Below are 16,854 nucleotides of genomic sequence, written 5' to 3'. Positions count from 1 at the left end.
TATTAAGTATTGTTAAATATACAAAATGTGAACAATAGTTATAATAAAAATGTTTCCAGACTAAACCGTGTTATACAGTTACGGTTTATTGAGAAAATTACAGATATCGAATACCTTATAGTTAAGGCTTGATTGCGAAAATTTTATGTGATAGGATGTTTTGTGGTTTAACAGACGGGATAAATGTCATATCTTGATTTTTTTTTTAAATCACTGTTCCCAAAGGGAAACAGAACCTTCAAAGTGAAAAAAAGAACTTCTGCACAGTTGTGCTATCATTGTTAATCTTTAGATTTGTATTTATGTCTCTCTGTCTCACATTGTTTTTAATCATGTCATCTTGTTATATTTTCCCACATTTCCTCCCCTAGTTATGTTACTTCTTACAGGGTTCCCAGCATTTCAAGAAAACAAAATTCCCTGAATTTCCCTGATTTTTCCCTGATGAAGTGTCAAATTTCCAAGGTAACTATTTCAACTCATTTCCAGTTTCCCATTCAATTTTCATCCAGTTTCATCGAATGGATGTTGTTTTACTATGAGACAACAGAGTCGTACTGTCTACTTTCCATTTTGGGGCCAATCAACTTGAATTCCCTGACTTTTCCCCGATTTGAGACATTTCTATCAAATTCCCTGACTTTTTCCTGACTGCAAAACAATAATTTAAAAAAATCCCTAATTTCCTGACTTCCCCGATTGGCTAGGAACCCAGTTCTTAAGGGTTTTATATGAGGACAGACAAATGCATGTTGATTTGTGGGATGTTGATTCGTACCCTCAACATCATTTTTGCACCAACATGCATTTGTATGTCATATGAACCATACAGTTTTCTTTTATCTCCTTTTTGCATTATTCCCCGTATTCAATACTCTCCCTGTCATTAATTGTTTTGTTGTTTTTTTGTGTGCTGCCATCTTCTCTTCCAATTCTGTAATTTTATGTGCTATCTCCTCTTTCATTTCTCTTTGTATCTTTTGATCGGTTTTCATACGGTAATATGAACTCTCTACGACGTGTTCCCTTGAAGCCACCATACGGCTTTTTTTTTTTGTGTGGCTAATTTCGCCTCTGCAAGCCGTTAACCCGCGCCAGCGACCCAACTGTCCAGCATATGGCAAAGCCGTTCGCGACAGCCTCCTTGAATTGCTGGCTGTGGGAATCCCAGCTACTGGGAATCCCCGCATATTATTTGTTTACAAGTGACTGCCTTTAGGAATGATAGCTTATCTCATTGACAAGCCGTTGTAGGTTTACCGTGCGGCCTACGTACTCGTTTTCTCGGTCAATTTTATACTTTTGTCACTCCAATTCATGCATGTGAACTCAAATTCACACAGCACACGCAAGCGAAAATATTCGGGCATTTAAATTCAGAATCCGAGCGATCATTTTCATTAATGGGAGTTCTTTTTTGTTTTCGTCAAATCATATTCACGTTTGGGAGTTCAATTTCAAAATGCGAGCTTTACATTTCCTACTCTTGCATTCAAAAGTAATGTGACAGTCCCGATGAGCTTGTTTGGAGCGTTCAATTTCATTTTCAGGCGATGTGGGTAAGTTCGTACTTCATGCAATCAATTTAACGATCCGAAAATGGAATAGGCCTAAGGGGTATTACAACCAGTGAAGACTTGCATTTAGTGTGATTGTGATTGTTTAGAGGTTTTACAATGTTCTGTGTTCACGTAGGCCCTATTTCATCTCAAGAAATTTTAAATTGTAAGGTCCAATCAGCAATGCATCCAAACAACACAACGGCAGTCTACTCCTATTGATGATGCTGCATGCTGACAACGCCCTAACTAACCACATAATGCCAACGGGGTTTATTTAAACACAAACTGACACACAATGATCTCACATAGTCCCGCAAAAGTACACCAATAAGATATCAATCAACAACCAACGAGACGTTGGACCTATACAATATTCATGTTAGCAGTGTCAATGCAGTCGAATTTATTTTCCGAAGGTGTCAAACTGTCAATCAATCTTCCCTTATGCTCGTTTGTATGCCTATGCCATGCATGCAGTGCCTAGTGCCTGTATAATATTTCTTCTCGTGAAGCCGGAGTTCAAATTCAAGAATGAACAAGTGGATCTAATAAATGCAAAATAAATCATCTTCATCATACATCCCTATATATTCAAAGCTATTATATGAAACTAATTCAGGACTTCTTTTTTAAATTGAATGCAGTCATTTGGAACATGGTTGCCTATTCACGAATTTGAATGTAGTCTCCTTATCCAGTCATTACAACACTAAAACTTTAAAAATATTCACTACTTTTGCATCGATTGTCCGATTTTCCTCAAACTTTCACTGATCTGCTCTACTAATGTTGCTGCTTTTACTCAATCCACATTTCTCCGTGGGTTTTGGTTTCCTTTAAATTTTTCCGAAGACTTGCTAATAACAAATGACAGAACCGTGACTACCACTATTTTTTATCTTACGTGTCTTTTCTGGACGACAGATACCGCGTATAGGATTCTACATGGCAGGGCCTACTGCGCAGTCGAGATTGTAATATATCTGGGGGGCATTTCATGAAGCGTTTTGGTCGGATATTTTTCTGACAAACTGTTACAAGCTACTGAAATCCTTGCATCTGGTTGGCTGAGAGCAAGTTTGTCCGACAACTTTGTCGGACAAAATGCTTCGTGAAATGCCCCCCTGGTCAAAGGTCCAAAGATTAGCTATGGACTGTTTTACACACAAGTGCCGAGTCAACGTGATGGCTCTTCAACCAACAAGATTCTACAAGTATACGCCTATACTATGTCGCAGTGTAAACGAAATGCTATGGACTGCTGTTTGAGTGCATTTGAATTGGGACAAGCATTGATAAAGGTGTGGTTAGGAGCGGAGTGTGCATTGGGTGGATATTAAGTAGTCTGTTTTGAACGGGTGCACGTTATGAGGTAGACATTCAGGAGTCGTACAGCCCATGACGTATACAGTCCACGAGTTAACAGCTCATGAGTCATAACAAGCCGCGAGCTAGACATTGAGTGCACAACTATTAAAGGGGAAATCCAGTCCAAATGTAAGTTAGTCTGATAAGAAAGAGTAAAATATTACGAGTTCAACGATAAAATTTTGATCGAAATCGAGGAAAAACTAAGGAAGTTATGAAATTTTGAAGTTTTGCTAATTTTTCTGGAAACAGTTCTTGAACAGTCAATTATGAATATGCAAATGGCAAAGTGAGCATGCCATATACCCTCAGAACTTGCCATGTAGTTTGTACATACAATTTTGGAATTTCTAGTTTTTCATTCAAACGCAATAGTGCCCGGGGCTCAAATCCTGATAAACTGATCACTATTCTGAAGTTATTTAACCAGGAATAACATCATACTTTAGACCTCAATTACAGAAACATTGAATTTTCGTCATTTTTGGTACACGATCAATGGGGAAATTTTAGGTTATGACATGGTCACCTCACTCATTTATATATTCATATCTACTGTTTTGTAAAAATAAGCAAAACTTCAAAATTTCATAGCTTCCTTATTTTTCATCCAATTTCAGTCAAATTACTTTACCATTGAATTGGTAAGATTTTACTTTTTTTATCAGACTAATTTATTTTTGGACTGGATTTCCCCTTTATGAGTTCACAAACTAGGCATCAAGTAAAATAAGTCCACGAGCTAGACGGTCCACGAGCTAGACAATACGCAAGGTTATAGCTCGAGAGCCTGTTTTACCGTAAGTGTCTGCTTCGTGGGTTGTATGACTCGTGGGTTGTACGACTCGTAGCTGTCTATACCTTGTGGGATGACCCCATTTTGACGTGGATTTCTATTTGAGTATGTGTGTGTGCGGGTGTGCGGGTGTGTACATGTTTGTTTTGGGTGTAAATGTATTTGTATATTGTCTGGGTGTATGCCTATAATTATGTGGCTAGATGTATATGTATGTGTGTATGTGACTGTGTGTGTGCGTGTGTGTGTGTGTGTCGGTATATAAGTAGGTAGGAGAGTAAAGGATATGCACGTCTTAACTGGCAGGACGGGACCTTTACTCTTCTTTTCCCTCATGTGAATGAATGTACAATATATACTGTACACAATTTTTATTGGTTTCTTTTCTTTATTTCATACTTAAAACGTGTCGTGTGTAGATTTCATAAGTAAGCGTAATAACAACGTTGACATCCTGCGCGTCTACTCGAATCTACACCTATACTAGAAGCCCAGAAGCAGCTGAAGGAATGTGACGTCATATGCACATTTGCATCTGGGAGATTTTTTTTTCATTTCATTGATTCTCGACTGAACTGTGATGTTTGTTATCCTGCAGGTTCGTCATTCCGAAAGTTCGTTCTTCCGAAAATGAAATAAGGTTTCTCAGTCAGAAAATTGAAAAACAAAAATGCGTTTATAATAACGAACTTTTGGAAAAAAACAATCCTTGTTTCATTTTTAACGAGATAACGAAACCTTCGTCCGTTGCGTCTACACGAACCTTCGGAATAACGAAACCTTCGTCCAGAATGGTCTCATATTCAAGTAATGTGCAGTTAAGCGTCCCTGGTCAGTGACGCACATTACTTGAATATGAGACCGTTCTGAAGCAAATAATTTTCACACAACAGTAAATATATACTGTACTCTTCAATAAATCCCACAGGGATTGGAACAGTCATCCCTCAGCATTCGCATTGATTCCCACTGATCGGTTACTAGCCATCCCCTTTAAGGGGGAAATTACAATGTTGTACAAGCAGATGTTCTAGAGTTCAGACTAGGAGATACAAAAGAGAGAGGGGGATGGGTGTAGGGGTGGAAGAAGACAGAGAGCTGAAAATTAATGTAATTACCTTTCCAATGCATGGCTAGCCAAGGAATTACTACTATCATTTTAATCCATTATAGGGTAGCTGCTTAGAGGCGTATCCCTTTATCGCAAATAATCCGAGGACACCATGCTTTAATACGTGGACAGCCAATATAGTCGGTAGAAATAAACTTATATAGATAATGGTTACACACGCTACAACTATTTAACACAAAGGCTTAATTGAGAAATTAGCAATATCACATATAGACACGCTTACCCCCGGGCAGAGAAAACTTACGTGAGTGTTGTTAAATCACATCCCAGCCAATAGGTAATGTATCATTGCTATTCATCAACTTTTGTCAGTCTAATTAGGACCAACCTGCCGTGACTATGTTCTTGCATCCCTGTCGTTTTATATGATTATTTATTATGTATAATATCATGACATAATGAATAATACTATGATATAATATATGATGTTATAATATTCTCAGTATTAGATCCATTGCAGATTTTGATAAATTCAAATCCGTGTTAAAAACTCACCTTTTTGATAACTGTTGATTACATGTTTGAATAGAGAAATATGTGATTGCTTTTGTTTTCACTAATTTTGTACACGCATCTTATGGTATTATGCGTTCTAAGAACTGACTATCATTATTATTATATTATAGTTAAAATTACAGGATCTATAAGAATACTGGTTCCGTTTGAAGTCACTGACTTATGATATACTATTGTAAACAGTGTGGGGGAGCACGATCCGTTGGTACTGTGAATGTACCGTCATTGTTGTCAAAATTTATTGTATGAATTCGTTATTGACACCAGATAAATTAATCATCAAGCCCATCGCTGTCCATTCAATGATAAAGATATGCATAAACAAGTAAAGCTTTGTTCGGATGATTTCCACTTATTCATAAGTATATGAATACCCTATTGTACTGGAATTATACTTTTAATGTTTCACATTTTCCCCATACATCAGAAATGAAATCACTCAGATGTCAAAATTGCTATTAGAGCAACTGTTAGAGTGTGCAACATGTGGTTACTTGTTCTCATTTTATCACACACATAACTATATGTGAGAAGAATCTTCTGTGCCCCGAGTATTAATAGTCATTCTCTTTTGTTTATCCTTACTTTTGGTCTTAATTGTACCCGTGCTCCTCATCCTATTCCCCACACTAGGCTTTTGTTGGGACCTACACTCAACAAGCTTTGCTTTTTAGTAGCTTCCATCGTATTTCTCTTTGCATCCTTTACTTTGATTGTAAATGACACATCGACCGTTATGTATCATTTTTGTATTCCTATTTCTTCATGTATGGATATTATCCAAGCTGGACATTCTGTATTATTATGTTTTGTTATATATCATGTATTTTCCATTAAGAAATACGAAAATAAAATTGAAATTGAAATTGAAATGTAGCATTTCATTACATAAACAAATAGTTTCAAAAAAAAGCCCCATATCAATAAACATATATAATATGAATAATGCACAGATAAGCACTTCCCATCTCTCTCTCTCTCTCTCTCTCTATTTATTTAAACTGTATTAATTTATTGCATTTATTATACCGGGTGTCCCAAAAAAAAAAACGGAACGGTGGATTTTCAGTACCTTGCGTTCTAAAAGTGATATAATTTTTGACATCATTAGAAAGAACATCTTCCGCAGAAGACAATGATACCAAAATCATTAAATTTGGTTCGGTACTTTTTATTCTACGCCAATTTCTGTATATGCAGTCATTTTCAATTTTTTGCGACTTATGAGATAAAAATTTGGGTGCGACACGCGTTCCATACGGTGAATTGTGTAAGCTCGTTGATCCATGTCAATAAAAGATAACGCTTTCATATTGGGCGCGCACATACACACAGACACACATACACACACTGTTTTTTCCTGGCCCGTACCCAATGTGAAAGCTGTATCTTTTGTTGACATGGATCATCGAGCTTACACAATGTTCACCGTATGGATCGCGTGTCGCACTCAAATTATTATCTCATAAGTCGCAAAAATCAGGCGAAATTTGAAAATGACTGCATTTTCAGAAATTGGCGTAGAATAAAAAGTAATGAACCAAATTTAACGATTTTGGAATCATTGTCTTCTGCAGAAGATGCTCTTTCTAATGATGTCAAAAAATATATCACTTTTAGAACGCAAAGTACTGAAAATCCACCGTTCCGCTTTTTTTTTTGGGCCACCCGGTATAGATGTATATCACATATTTATCAATTAACACGTTAAAAATATCGGGGTCATAACAGTATGCTTGTAGTAGCTACCTAGCTCTGTAATTCTACGTCTCAGTTGAAAAGATCTTTTTATCTCGTGCATATTATTATTTTGTATTGTATACTCATTTCATTCCAATGTACAATTACACTTGAAGGGATTATTCTTTGTAATGCTGTGTTATTGTGGTTAAAAATGAAATGCAAAGGTATGATAGAAAGGAATAAAGTGCTTTGCTTGAATGTTAGCGCTTTTCCTCGTAATTGCAGACAATAATGATTATCATAGCTCCTGTGTTTCCCCACATCTGTCTACGCAAATCGACACATATTTTTATACCTGAAGTATAAATTTCACCAATACAGCATTATGAATTACCAAAATAAAAGTGGAAAAATCATGATTTTGTTTAATTAGCACTTTTATTGATGAAAGTCTCAATCATTATTTTTCAACTCAAATCAATTGATAATGCAGTGCCCTAGTCTACCATTGACTGGTGTTTTTATCTTCAATAAATTTCCTTGTTTTTGATATTTTCTTAAAGAAGGAATGGTGACTATCACCTCTTTTGAGCGTTACTTTAGATTCTCAAAGAAAGATGGTTTACGATTATTGGATTTTTATTTTCTTTATCTCTTTTATTTAACTATCTACAAACATATTATGGCACACTTGTGTCAAGGGATATCATCACAAAATTTTGTTTATATCATCATGCGATTAATACTTCCATCATTGTTCACGCAAAGACGTTAATCTACAAAATTCCAGGTGTATTTTGTGTGTGTGTTTTTGTTTTTGTTTTTGTTATGTTGTTGTTGTCTGACATTCATGAAATGATTTACTGTGCTGTTTTCGTCACTTATCATGTAGCATTTATCACTTGGAGTGGAGTTTTCTCGAGCAATGACGTGTTGCAAACTGAATCCAAAATTAGAAGAGTCGGTTTAGTTTTTATCTATTTCTAAGTATAATTCAGTACCTTAACTTGTTCGTTACACTGGTGATCACAGTTCGGGATAGCCTTTTGTCAAGGCCTTCTCGCTGCATGGTGAAGAGAGCTCTCCCTGATTAGCGCCTCGCGCTGTCACGCTCGCCCATTACAGCGATAGAGCCTTGACAAAAGGCTAAGTTTGAGTTAGAAACGACATAATAACATTGTTTCTCCACCTCAGCCGCTCTTTGATTTCATTTTTTTTTTGGTTTTTTTTTCGGGGGGGGGGGGGGGTGGAGATCATGGATATCAAATGAAATGATGCCTGATATGCAACTTGATATTCATGTATCACAGTAAATGTGGGAAAATCGACGTTTTTCAAAAATTGACCCAAGAACACTCCAAACCATATTACGAGAGAAAATAATAAGAAATCTAATGACATCACAATATACAGACACTAATAACTTAAATCAAAACCCTGCTTACGTGGAAATTGGTCGACTTGCGTGAGAACGATACAGATGATATCGCCTTGTCATCATTTCTTAAGGCACAAGGTTAGTATTACATTCCAAGAAACAATTGGAAGTAGTCACTTTAAACAAACGAGTATCCAAAACTCGCGACTTCAAGTCAATGCTATGACGTAATTCCATCTCTCCCTTTAAAGATTATCTTCATCCAATAGGTCCAATAATGGGGAATTTTGCTGCAAACTTATCATCTTGTCAAATTTTATACTGGGGAAAGATTACCCGGAAGAGGTTAAAAGCAATATATCAGAACAAAATCGAAAAGGAATTTTCCCACAAAAAAAGAACCAATTTCAAAAAGAATCAGGAACTTCAATCTTTTATGCTTTGCCAATCTAAAAATCAGGTAATAAATCTAGTCATAAAAAGGCCTTGAAAATTCTGCGATAGAAACAAACAACTGTATTTCAACATCAACAAAGGTCACAAATGATGAAAAATTCACTCTTTGCTATGAATTTTATGTAACCACGAATAAAAAAGAATAAAACAATGATACAACACTCAACATTAGAAACTCGGTTTCTGAGACTCAATGAGCTAGTTGGCTATGAATCGTCTTTGTACTGCTAGTGTTCGGCATATTCACGCAGCGGAACTTAATATTAACCGTGTGAATTAAAAGCTGTTGCTATTGCAAACCCGATTATTTCCCGTAGATCTTCTTGTCCTTGTAAGTAGAGTATGCATACATTTTACTACGGAAAATAGTATCATGAAGCAGACAGTTATAATCGGTTTTATCGTTTACCACAGTCAAGATGATTACATAGAGAGAGAGGCAATTCGAAATTCGAGCAAATAATACCACGACTTAAAGCAGCTGTTACCAGAGCATGTTACATGACGATGTCATTCACAGACAAAAACGCGAAATATTTAGACAGAAGACTTGAATCTCTTTGCACAGAAGACGGCGTTACCATGGCTACGAGAAGAATAGGGATCATCCTTTTTGCATGGGCTTTCACTGCGTCGGCTTCAACATTTGTGGAAGATGTGCCCTTTGTCACCCCTAATGGACTCAACTTTCTCGGAGTCGGATATAATATCCTTTCAGGTATGACATGCACATTAAAAAGATTTGAATAGTCTATCAACATTCCATAATAATATCAAGAATATGTGCAGAGTTTCTATTCGAAGTAAAGAAACAAATAGCATAAAAATAGAAAAAATAAACAAATGCTTGATAAGTCAAATATCTTGGAAAATAGTCGAAGTTTGAAATTTTCAGTCTTTTACACTTAGAATGTGCAATCATAAATCGTTAGAAAATGAGAGAAAACTTCATATTCTGTCATATTATATATAAACTATTGTAGACACAGTAGACAGGAGACTGTTACAAGCTGCACCGGAGGATGAGATGGTGACAATCAACCGCATACATTAATTTACATGATTATGTACATATTCATTACAATAATGACATGAAAAGGTATTGCAAGCTCTGTCCTTGATCTATGAAATTCTTACAGTGAAAATGTATTCCATAATATATAGATAGAACATAATAGGTTTAAATCAGAACGGTAGGAGTGTCATTAGAATTGGACAATATACGGAAAGTACTGAAATGTCATCTTACAGGGAGTATAATTAATAGGCATGTTGACTTGTGTTGTTTTATGATACCCTCAAGTATTTGAAATTATTGACACAAATTTTAAAAGAAATATGCAAACTATTCCAACTCAAGGGAAAAGTACATTCCAACGTCTTTTGTTAGTCATATTGATACTTCAGTGATTGACAAAGCATATCAGGAGTCGCAGTGATTAGTTTTCAAAAAGTTACTGAACTTATTTTGGTTTCAAGTAGGGCGATCGCAGAATTGTATATTTTGTACATAAGAAGCGAAGAAAAAGAAATGTTTTTTTTTTAACTGAAAAAAGAAAGAAAAACAAAACCAAGTAAAGATACTGTAACTTGATATCCTGCCATGAGGGTTGTGAGATTTTGAGGTATTATCAATTCTAGGAAATAGTCCTCTTTATACAACGTCCAAGTAGATCCTTGTAATTTGATTGGAGGATTGTTGGTGACGTGATATTCAATAAGTACTCCATTCAACGCGCCGTGCAATTTTGGCTCTATTTTTGCGTGCAACTTGGTTCGATTTTTTCGTTCTATTCCATGGTTCGAGAAATTGTACGGTACTGCGTGTACTGTGTGTTGCATATTGAGGATCGCATGCAGCTAGCGCAGTGTACGTATGCGGTACATGCATACGCGTACGTAGGCCTACGTAGTGCTAGTGTACGTGTATGAGCGCTAGTATAGCTGTGACCAGTATCTACACTGATTGCACAAGCCAGAAAGAGAATCGCAGTGGATCCACATGTAAGTATGTCTATATTTTTCATACATATATAGACTTCTAGGCCTACTTAGACCAAAAAGATCTACTTGGACGTTGTATAAATCAAACAGTGTATGGTCTTTACTCGTGCAATGAAACGAGATTTCGCACGAGGTGAAAGATGGAGGCGCTCTATTCAACGAGGCGAACATTGCACTCGTGACCATTCACTATTTGTATAATGTTCAATGTTTAAAGCGTCCTCGTGATCTCCACATATTATCGTCTTAAAGCTACCAGAATGCCTTATAAAAGCAGATTAACGAATAAACAGAAATACATGAAGTGAGAACTGTCCTTGGGTTCTTGGTTTAAAAAAAAAAAAGGAAACCCGGATGGCGGTGACGTCACAAGCGGCGGTGTCGATCCGGGACTGCGCGTTGCACGGCGCGTGCTTGGGCTGACGTACAACAACCGCGCCATGTCGTCGAACGGTCAATATTACGTGCCCGATCAGGTGACCTTTGTACCACGTGGCTCTTGCGTTGAGGGCGCCACCAAGCAGGTTTTCTACGGCACCAAATCTTACCAAGATGTTATGACAGCTGACGTGAAACTAGACTGTGAGTAATCCCAACTGGGTATTAATTTGTAAACCTATTAAAACAAGGCATCCGTTCCGAGTCATGATGTTCCTGTGTTTCTATCGCAGTGTTGATTCCAGTTCCATGTGGATCACAGCTCATTGGTCTTTACGATATACACACATTCACATTCACTCATATTATGTGTCTGTATAAGATCACAATACCATATGATGAAAAGAAGAGATTTCCACAAATGCAGGAGTCTTTTTAAGGATTTTGAGTAATGATTTCAAAGTAACATCATGAATCTATTCTCAGTGCTTACAGTAGTTTAATAAGAAACACGGTTTCGTTGAAGACTGTGTCTATAGTAATGCACTATCCCAGAATTCCATGCCCAGGTGGAAATAGCAGGGTTTCGAGGATATTTGAAGACCAGAGATGAGTGTAAGTAAATTCTTGGGCTAAGGGCAACAAATAGATAGTAAGCGTTTACAACCCCTAGAATATTACACAAATAATTTGACGCTGAGAAAACAGCTTATTTTTCTTTCCATCTCATTAAAAAAAGGTAATCATGTTAGTGATGATTTATTTACAAACGTGACACATGAAACGAGATGACAACATCATCACCTCAAAGCTACATACATGGTTGTTACTGCTACACTTTTTGATGTGTTACGCAATGGTGTGAAAGTCTCAGAATCGTTTCTCAGTCGAGGTCCCATTTTAGAGAAACTTTGATTATTTTGCTATGTTTACTGAAGACATCTTGAACATGGTGTGTAATTGCATTATAGGTGAAAAGCTCCTTTCCAGAGAAATAATTTTTTTTTATCTCCTTCTTCTTCTGCTTCCTCTTATTAGCTGTCCTGGCTAGCATCTTCACTGGTTATGAATTTTCGCAGAGCAGCCGTAAGTTCACATGATGTGATTATGAAAGACCGACTGATGTGTAGAATTGATAATGTTCTAAAGCCCTTTTTACACTTCTGTTTCTTAACCCCGGACTTTCTCTGACCCAGGACTATCGTTAGTCCTGTACCAATTTTTTCAGCTTTTTACATGGCCAATTAGTCCCGTACTATCTCTTGTCCGGGGCTAAGGAGAAAACTGACCTTTTTACACTCGTATTTCTTAGCCCCGGACTTTCCAAACCACATGAATATTCATGATTACGCTGTGTACTGTACACGTACACGCACGCACCAGCAGCACTTGATTACGTCGTTTCTGATTGGTCAGTGAGGGTCTACGTCGCTTAGCCCAGGATTATTTTTTCGTTCTGTTTACACTCACTTGCTTGACACCGCAATTGGGGTGCTAACCCTGCTATTTTGCAGGGCCAGATAGTACCGGACTATCGGTGGGGCTAGCCCACTTTGGCAAAAACGAGTGTAAACAGAAAGTGGGCTAAGGATAGTCCCGTACCAACGGTGGGGCTAAGCCCCCCCCCCCCCCCCTTAGCCCCATCGTTGGTACGGGACTAAGCAAAAATTTACAAGTGCAAAAAGCCCTTATTATAATTGCGATAACAATACCACGGACACATTCATTATGTGCCACCCTTTCTTTAAGAGAAAGACTACCCTAAGCAAACGCGCACACTGAGTGGTGTGTTTCAGTGATATTGCTTCTGATATCAATACCTCCATAAAATTATGGCAAAATAATGCAGTCGACATAAACTAATATTGGCTCGAAATGCTGATGTTGGATTGATTTTCTAGAGCAGAGGGTTTTTTTTTTCACACTTGGGTCAATGTTGGTTTTATGATAAAACAAGTGAGACATACATAGAGCAAGGTATTTAACATGTCTTCTGTCAGACATTACAGTTGTCTCGAATTCACATCTCGTTCATTAGAAAAAAAAACGAAAAGGTTAGCGGCAGGCGTGTCTTTTACTTCACACTTCCTAGTAGAAACAAGTAATGGATAAATCATTTGTAAATGCTGTGATTTGACATAGACATGATTGCTTCCTTTTTAAGGAGTTTTTTCTTTCAGATACTAAAATATCATGAATTTAATGATCTAATATCAAGCAACTATTACTCTGTTATATTCCATTCATGTACGAAAAATTGTATGGTACGTTTTCTTCAGTTTGTAAAGGAAGAACCCCAATAAAGTTACTCATCATCATTGTCGTCATCATCAATATCATTACCTTCATCGTCATTTTCAGTTTACAATGAAAAAAAAAAGACACGTGATTTCAAATTACGATCCCTGCAGCGGTCTTGCCTCTCATTTCATCCTCAGAATATCAAGTGATAAAGGACGCCACAGAAAATTCCCGCCACGTGTTTTTCGAAGATCGATTAGTCTGCAATCTTGGGAAGGCGCGCTACCTAGAAGAGCTCGCTCGTGTTGACAGACACCCTCTATCAAGGTCATTCGTCATCGACGCATGCGCACTGCCGGAAAGCTACACAGACGGACAGAACGACTACATAGACTTTCTAGATAATTGGGGAAGCGTAAGTACAGCAATATGATAAACTGTTGACTGCAGGCCTCTCATGCAAACAATAATCGGAGTTTCCTTTTTGGAAACGAAACGATGAAAGAAAGTTCCAGAGGAATCCTTCGTTCCGTGTTAACGCTGAGGGCGTTTTTCATTAGCTCTTGATACACAGCTGCTGTTGATAACAAATGATTATGCTGTCTCAAGTAAATGTTTAATCGTAAACATGATGGAATTTGCTTTTCATTGGACTTTGACCTTTCATATCGTGGTGCATTTTCACCATAATGTTGCTTTCAATATATCAGACCATGTATCGTACAGGAAAAATGCAAAAACACTCATCCTACTAAGAGATATGTTAGATAAGACATCAGTATAGTCCATTGACGTCAGTGTAAATGATAGACACATTTTGCTCTTTTACGAGAAATGTCACTTTTGTCGCTTGCTTCCTTGTGCCAAAGTAGGGCAGAGTACATGCTGTCGGATGAATGAATTAATGATTTGATATTCTATAGCAAAGCCAGTGCTAATCATTTCCAGAGCAGGTCGCAGCAAACAGCAAAGCTTTTCTTTCATTCTTCAGGTGCCTATTTATAGTCACCGATGGTTATCCACTTGAAAAGTTTGCTCCTATGGTATCTTACGACTCCCAGCACACATACACACACACATACACACACAATTTATATATATATATATATATATATATATATATATATATATATATATATATTATATATATATGTATATATATATAAATATATATATATATATATATATATATATATATATATAGTATATATGTATATACGTACATATATATATAAGTACATACATATATATATACATACGTACATATATATATATATATATATACATATCATGTATATATATCATGAGCGCGACAAAATTATAATCATTTTCAATTGTTGATGTGTCTTTTTGAATGCCTGTCAGTTTGTCATAAAATGTATTACAAAATCATAATAAAACGTATAGGACAACCACAAAAAGGTCAAGCGTCTGAGGCTTGCAACGCGTAGTGAACAGTTAGAGAAGGAGCTTTTGTGGTGATTTTAATACGTGTGCTTGTTTTCCTTCTTTCCGTCCAGGCGGTGGTTGTTGAAGTCGACGTCGGTGTCAAGACGGTGGATCGTTATCGAGCAACGGTGGCGAAATTCGTCCAGTTCCTTAGGGAGACCGTAAGTGGTCGGACTCACTCACTGCGATTGCCTTTTCTCTGTTCATCATGTTGAATTTGTGACTCAAAATCTTGTTAGATGATTTTATTCTTCAGAAAGGATACCAAAATGATGCGAAGTGTACATTTTTGAAAGAATGTAATCCAGTGTATTCCTGCTTCCTGCTCAAATTTCAATAATGGTGGGTTTTTTTTATTTGTTCGTTTTCAGCTTCATTCTTTTACCTCTTACTGTCACTATGAATCATATTCTGTCACATGGTAAAAAGAAAATGCTACAGATGGAACACGGAAAAGTATCCAGTTTTTTTAGCCACGCTTGTAAATAGTTAGTAATTGAGATATGAAGCAAAGAGAAATTAGTCAACGTTGCATATATATGTTCTTCCGCACATGCTCTATGACTGAAGAAATAACAATTATAGTTATCATTTGAAAATGAGAATTTTTCTACACCATATTCACTGAAGAAAGTTTCGAGTTGGAATATTTTGATTATACAGTCAATCATATCATTGCATTTCATTTCATTCAATTCTATTTCAGTTTGTTCCGTTTCCAACAAGAGTATAAGAAAGAAAATATTACATTTGCATATACAAATGAAATCAATGCGTCTCTCTTTCTGGAATAATACACGCAAACATAATTCAAATTCATACAGAGCCCTCATGACTTCGTACACCATACTGTGTGTTATCAATGCGAAAAATACATTTTCTTATATTGCCATTGTTACTGATGATTTGCATCCTTTTCAGAATGACAAGAGTCTAAAACCAGGCGGCAAATTTCGGGATTACGCCAACTCCGTGATCGTCGACATGAAGGCCTTCACTGCAGAGATGACGTCATCTACCCGTTTTGGAGACTTGATTAATACGGTCACCGTTGGGGGCGACAGTTTCGCCGAACCGATTGCCGTCAGGATCACAAGCATGCACGAGGTTTGAATTCAATTCATGTCGATTCATTTCTTCATTTTCTCTTTTATTTTTGCACATTCTTGTGATTTAGCTAGAACATAAAACATATTGACCTTCAAGCGGGGTAATGTCACAATGTAGACATTAATCTGTCTTAAACACTACAATCAAATGACTTACACTTTAGGTATCTCAACAATTTTTTTAATGTAAAGTTTTATGTGTGTGTGTGTGTGTGTGTGTGTGTGTGTGTGTGTGTGTGTGTATATGTCTATCAGATTTTCGATATTCATTTGATTTATATTTAAATATGTGTAAAATTGTAATGTATATATATTTTTATACATATATATATATATATATATATATATATATACATACATATATATATATTAATGAAGAAACAATTTGGTATTGCATTTTTGCTAATAAAAAATGAGTGTTTTCGATTAGAATTTTGGGCGTCCTGCGCTTTCTTCGGGATTCTTAAAATGAATTACCAGATTGTTTCTTCATTTCTTCGTGGAACCACTCTTTGAATTGAAAACATGTTATAATATATATATATATATATATATATATATATATATATATATATATATGTATATATATATATATATATATATATATATATATATATATATATATATTAAAATGTACGTGCTTTCTCACTTTCTCATTGTGATTTTGCTTCACAGTTCTTTTCAGAAGACTACTGGCAGCTTTTCGATAATTACGTTGCGGATGGACTCTGCGATGCCAGCTTCCTGACTCGCTTGTCGGCGACAAGGGTGAACATCCGCCG

General features: G+C 36.5%; 1 protein-coding gene across 1 annotated transcript in view; it reads left to right on the top strand.

The window, feature by feature from the left end:
- Positions 1–9,473: 9,473 nt before the first annotated feature.
- LOC139740835 (uncharacterized) overlaps positions 9,474–16,854 on the top strand; it is an 11,879-nt gene continuing 4,498 nt past the window's right edge. The window contains exons 1-7 of the mRNA XM_071651408.1: positions 9,474–9,609; positions 11,241–11,477; positions 12,312–12,359; positions 13,712–13,929; positions 15,035–15,124; positions 15,885–16,070; positions 16,748–16,854. The exon at positions 16,748–16,854 is cut by the window's right edge and continues 47 nt beyond it. Of these exons, the coding sequence (XP_071507509.1) occupies positions 9,474–9,609; positions 11,241–11,477; positions 12,312–12,359; positions 13,712–13,929; positions 15,035–15,124; positions 15,885–16,070; positions 16,748–16,854 (1,022 nt within the window). The remainder of the gene's footprint in view (positions 9,610–11,240; positions 11,478–12,311; positions 12,360–13,711; positions 13,930–15,034; positions 15,125–15,884; positions 16,071–16,747) is intronic.

The sequence above is a fragment of the Diadema antillarum genome, unplaced genomic scaffold (genome assembly GCF_040938485.1).
Source record: "Diadema antillarum isolate AM-2024a unplaced genomic scaffold, OU_Dant_1.0 seq00000887_RagTag, whole genome shotgun sequence".
In the NCBI taxonomy this organism is placed as follows: Eukaryota; Metazoa; Echinodermata; class Echinoidea; order Diadematoida; family Diadematidae; genus Diadema; species Diadema antillarum.
This window is presented reverse-complemented; position numbering and strand designations above follow the sequence as displayed.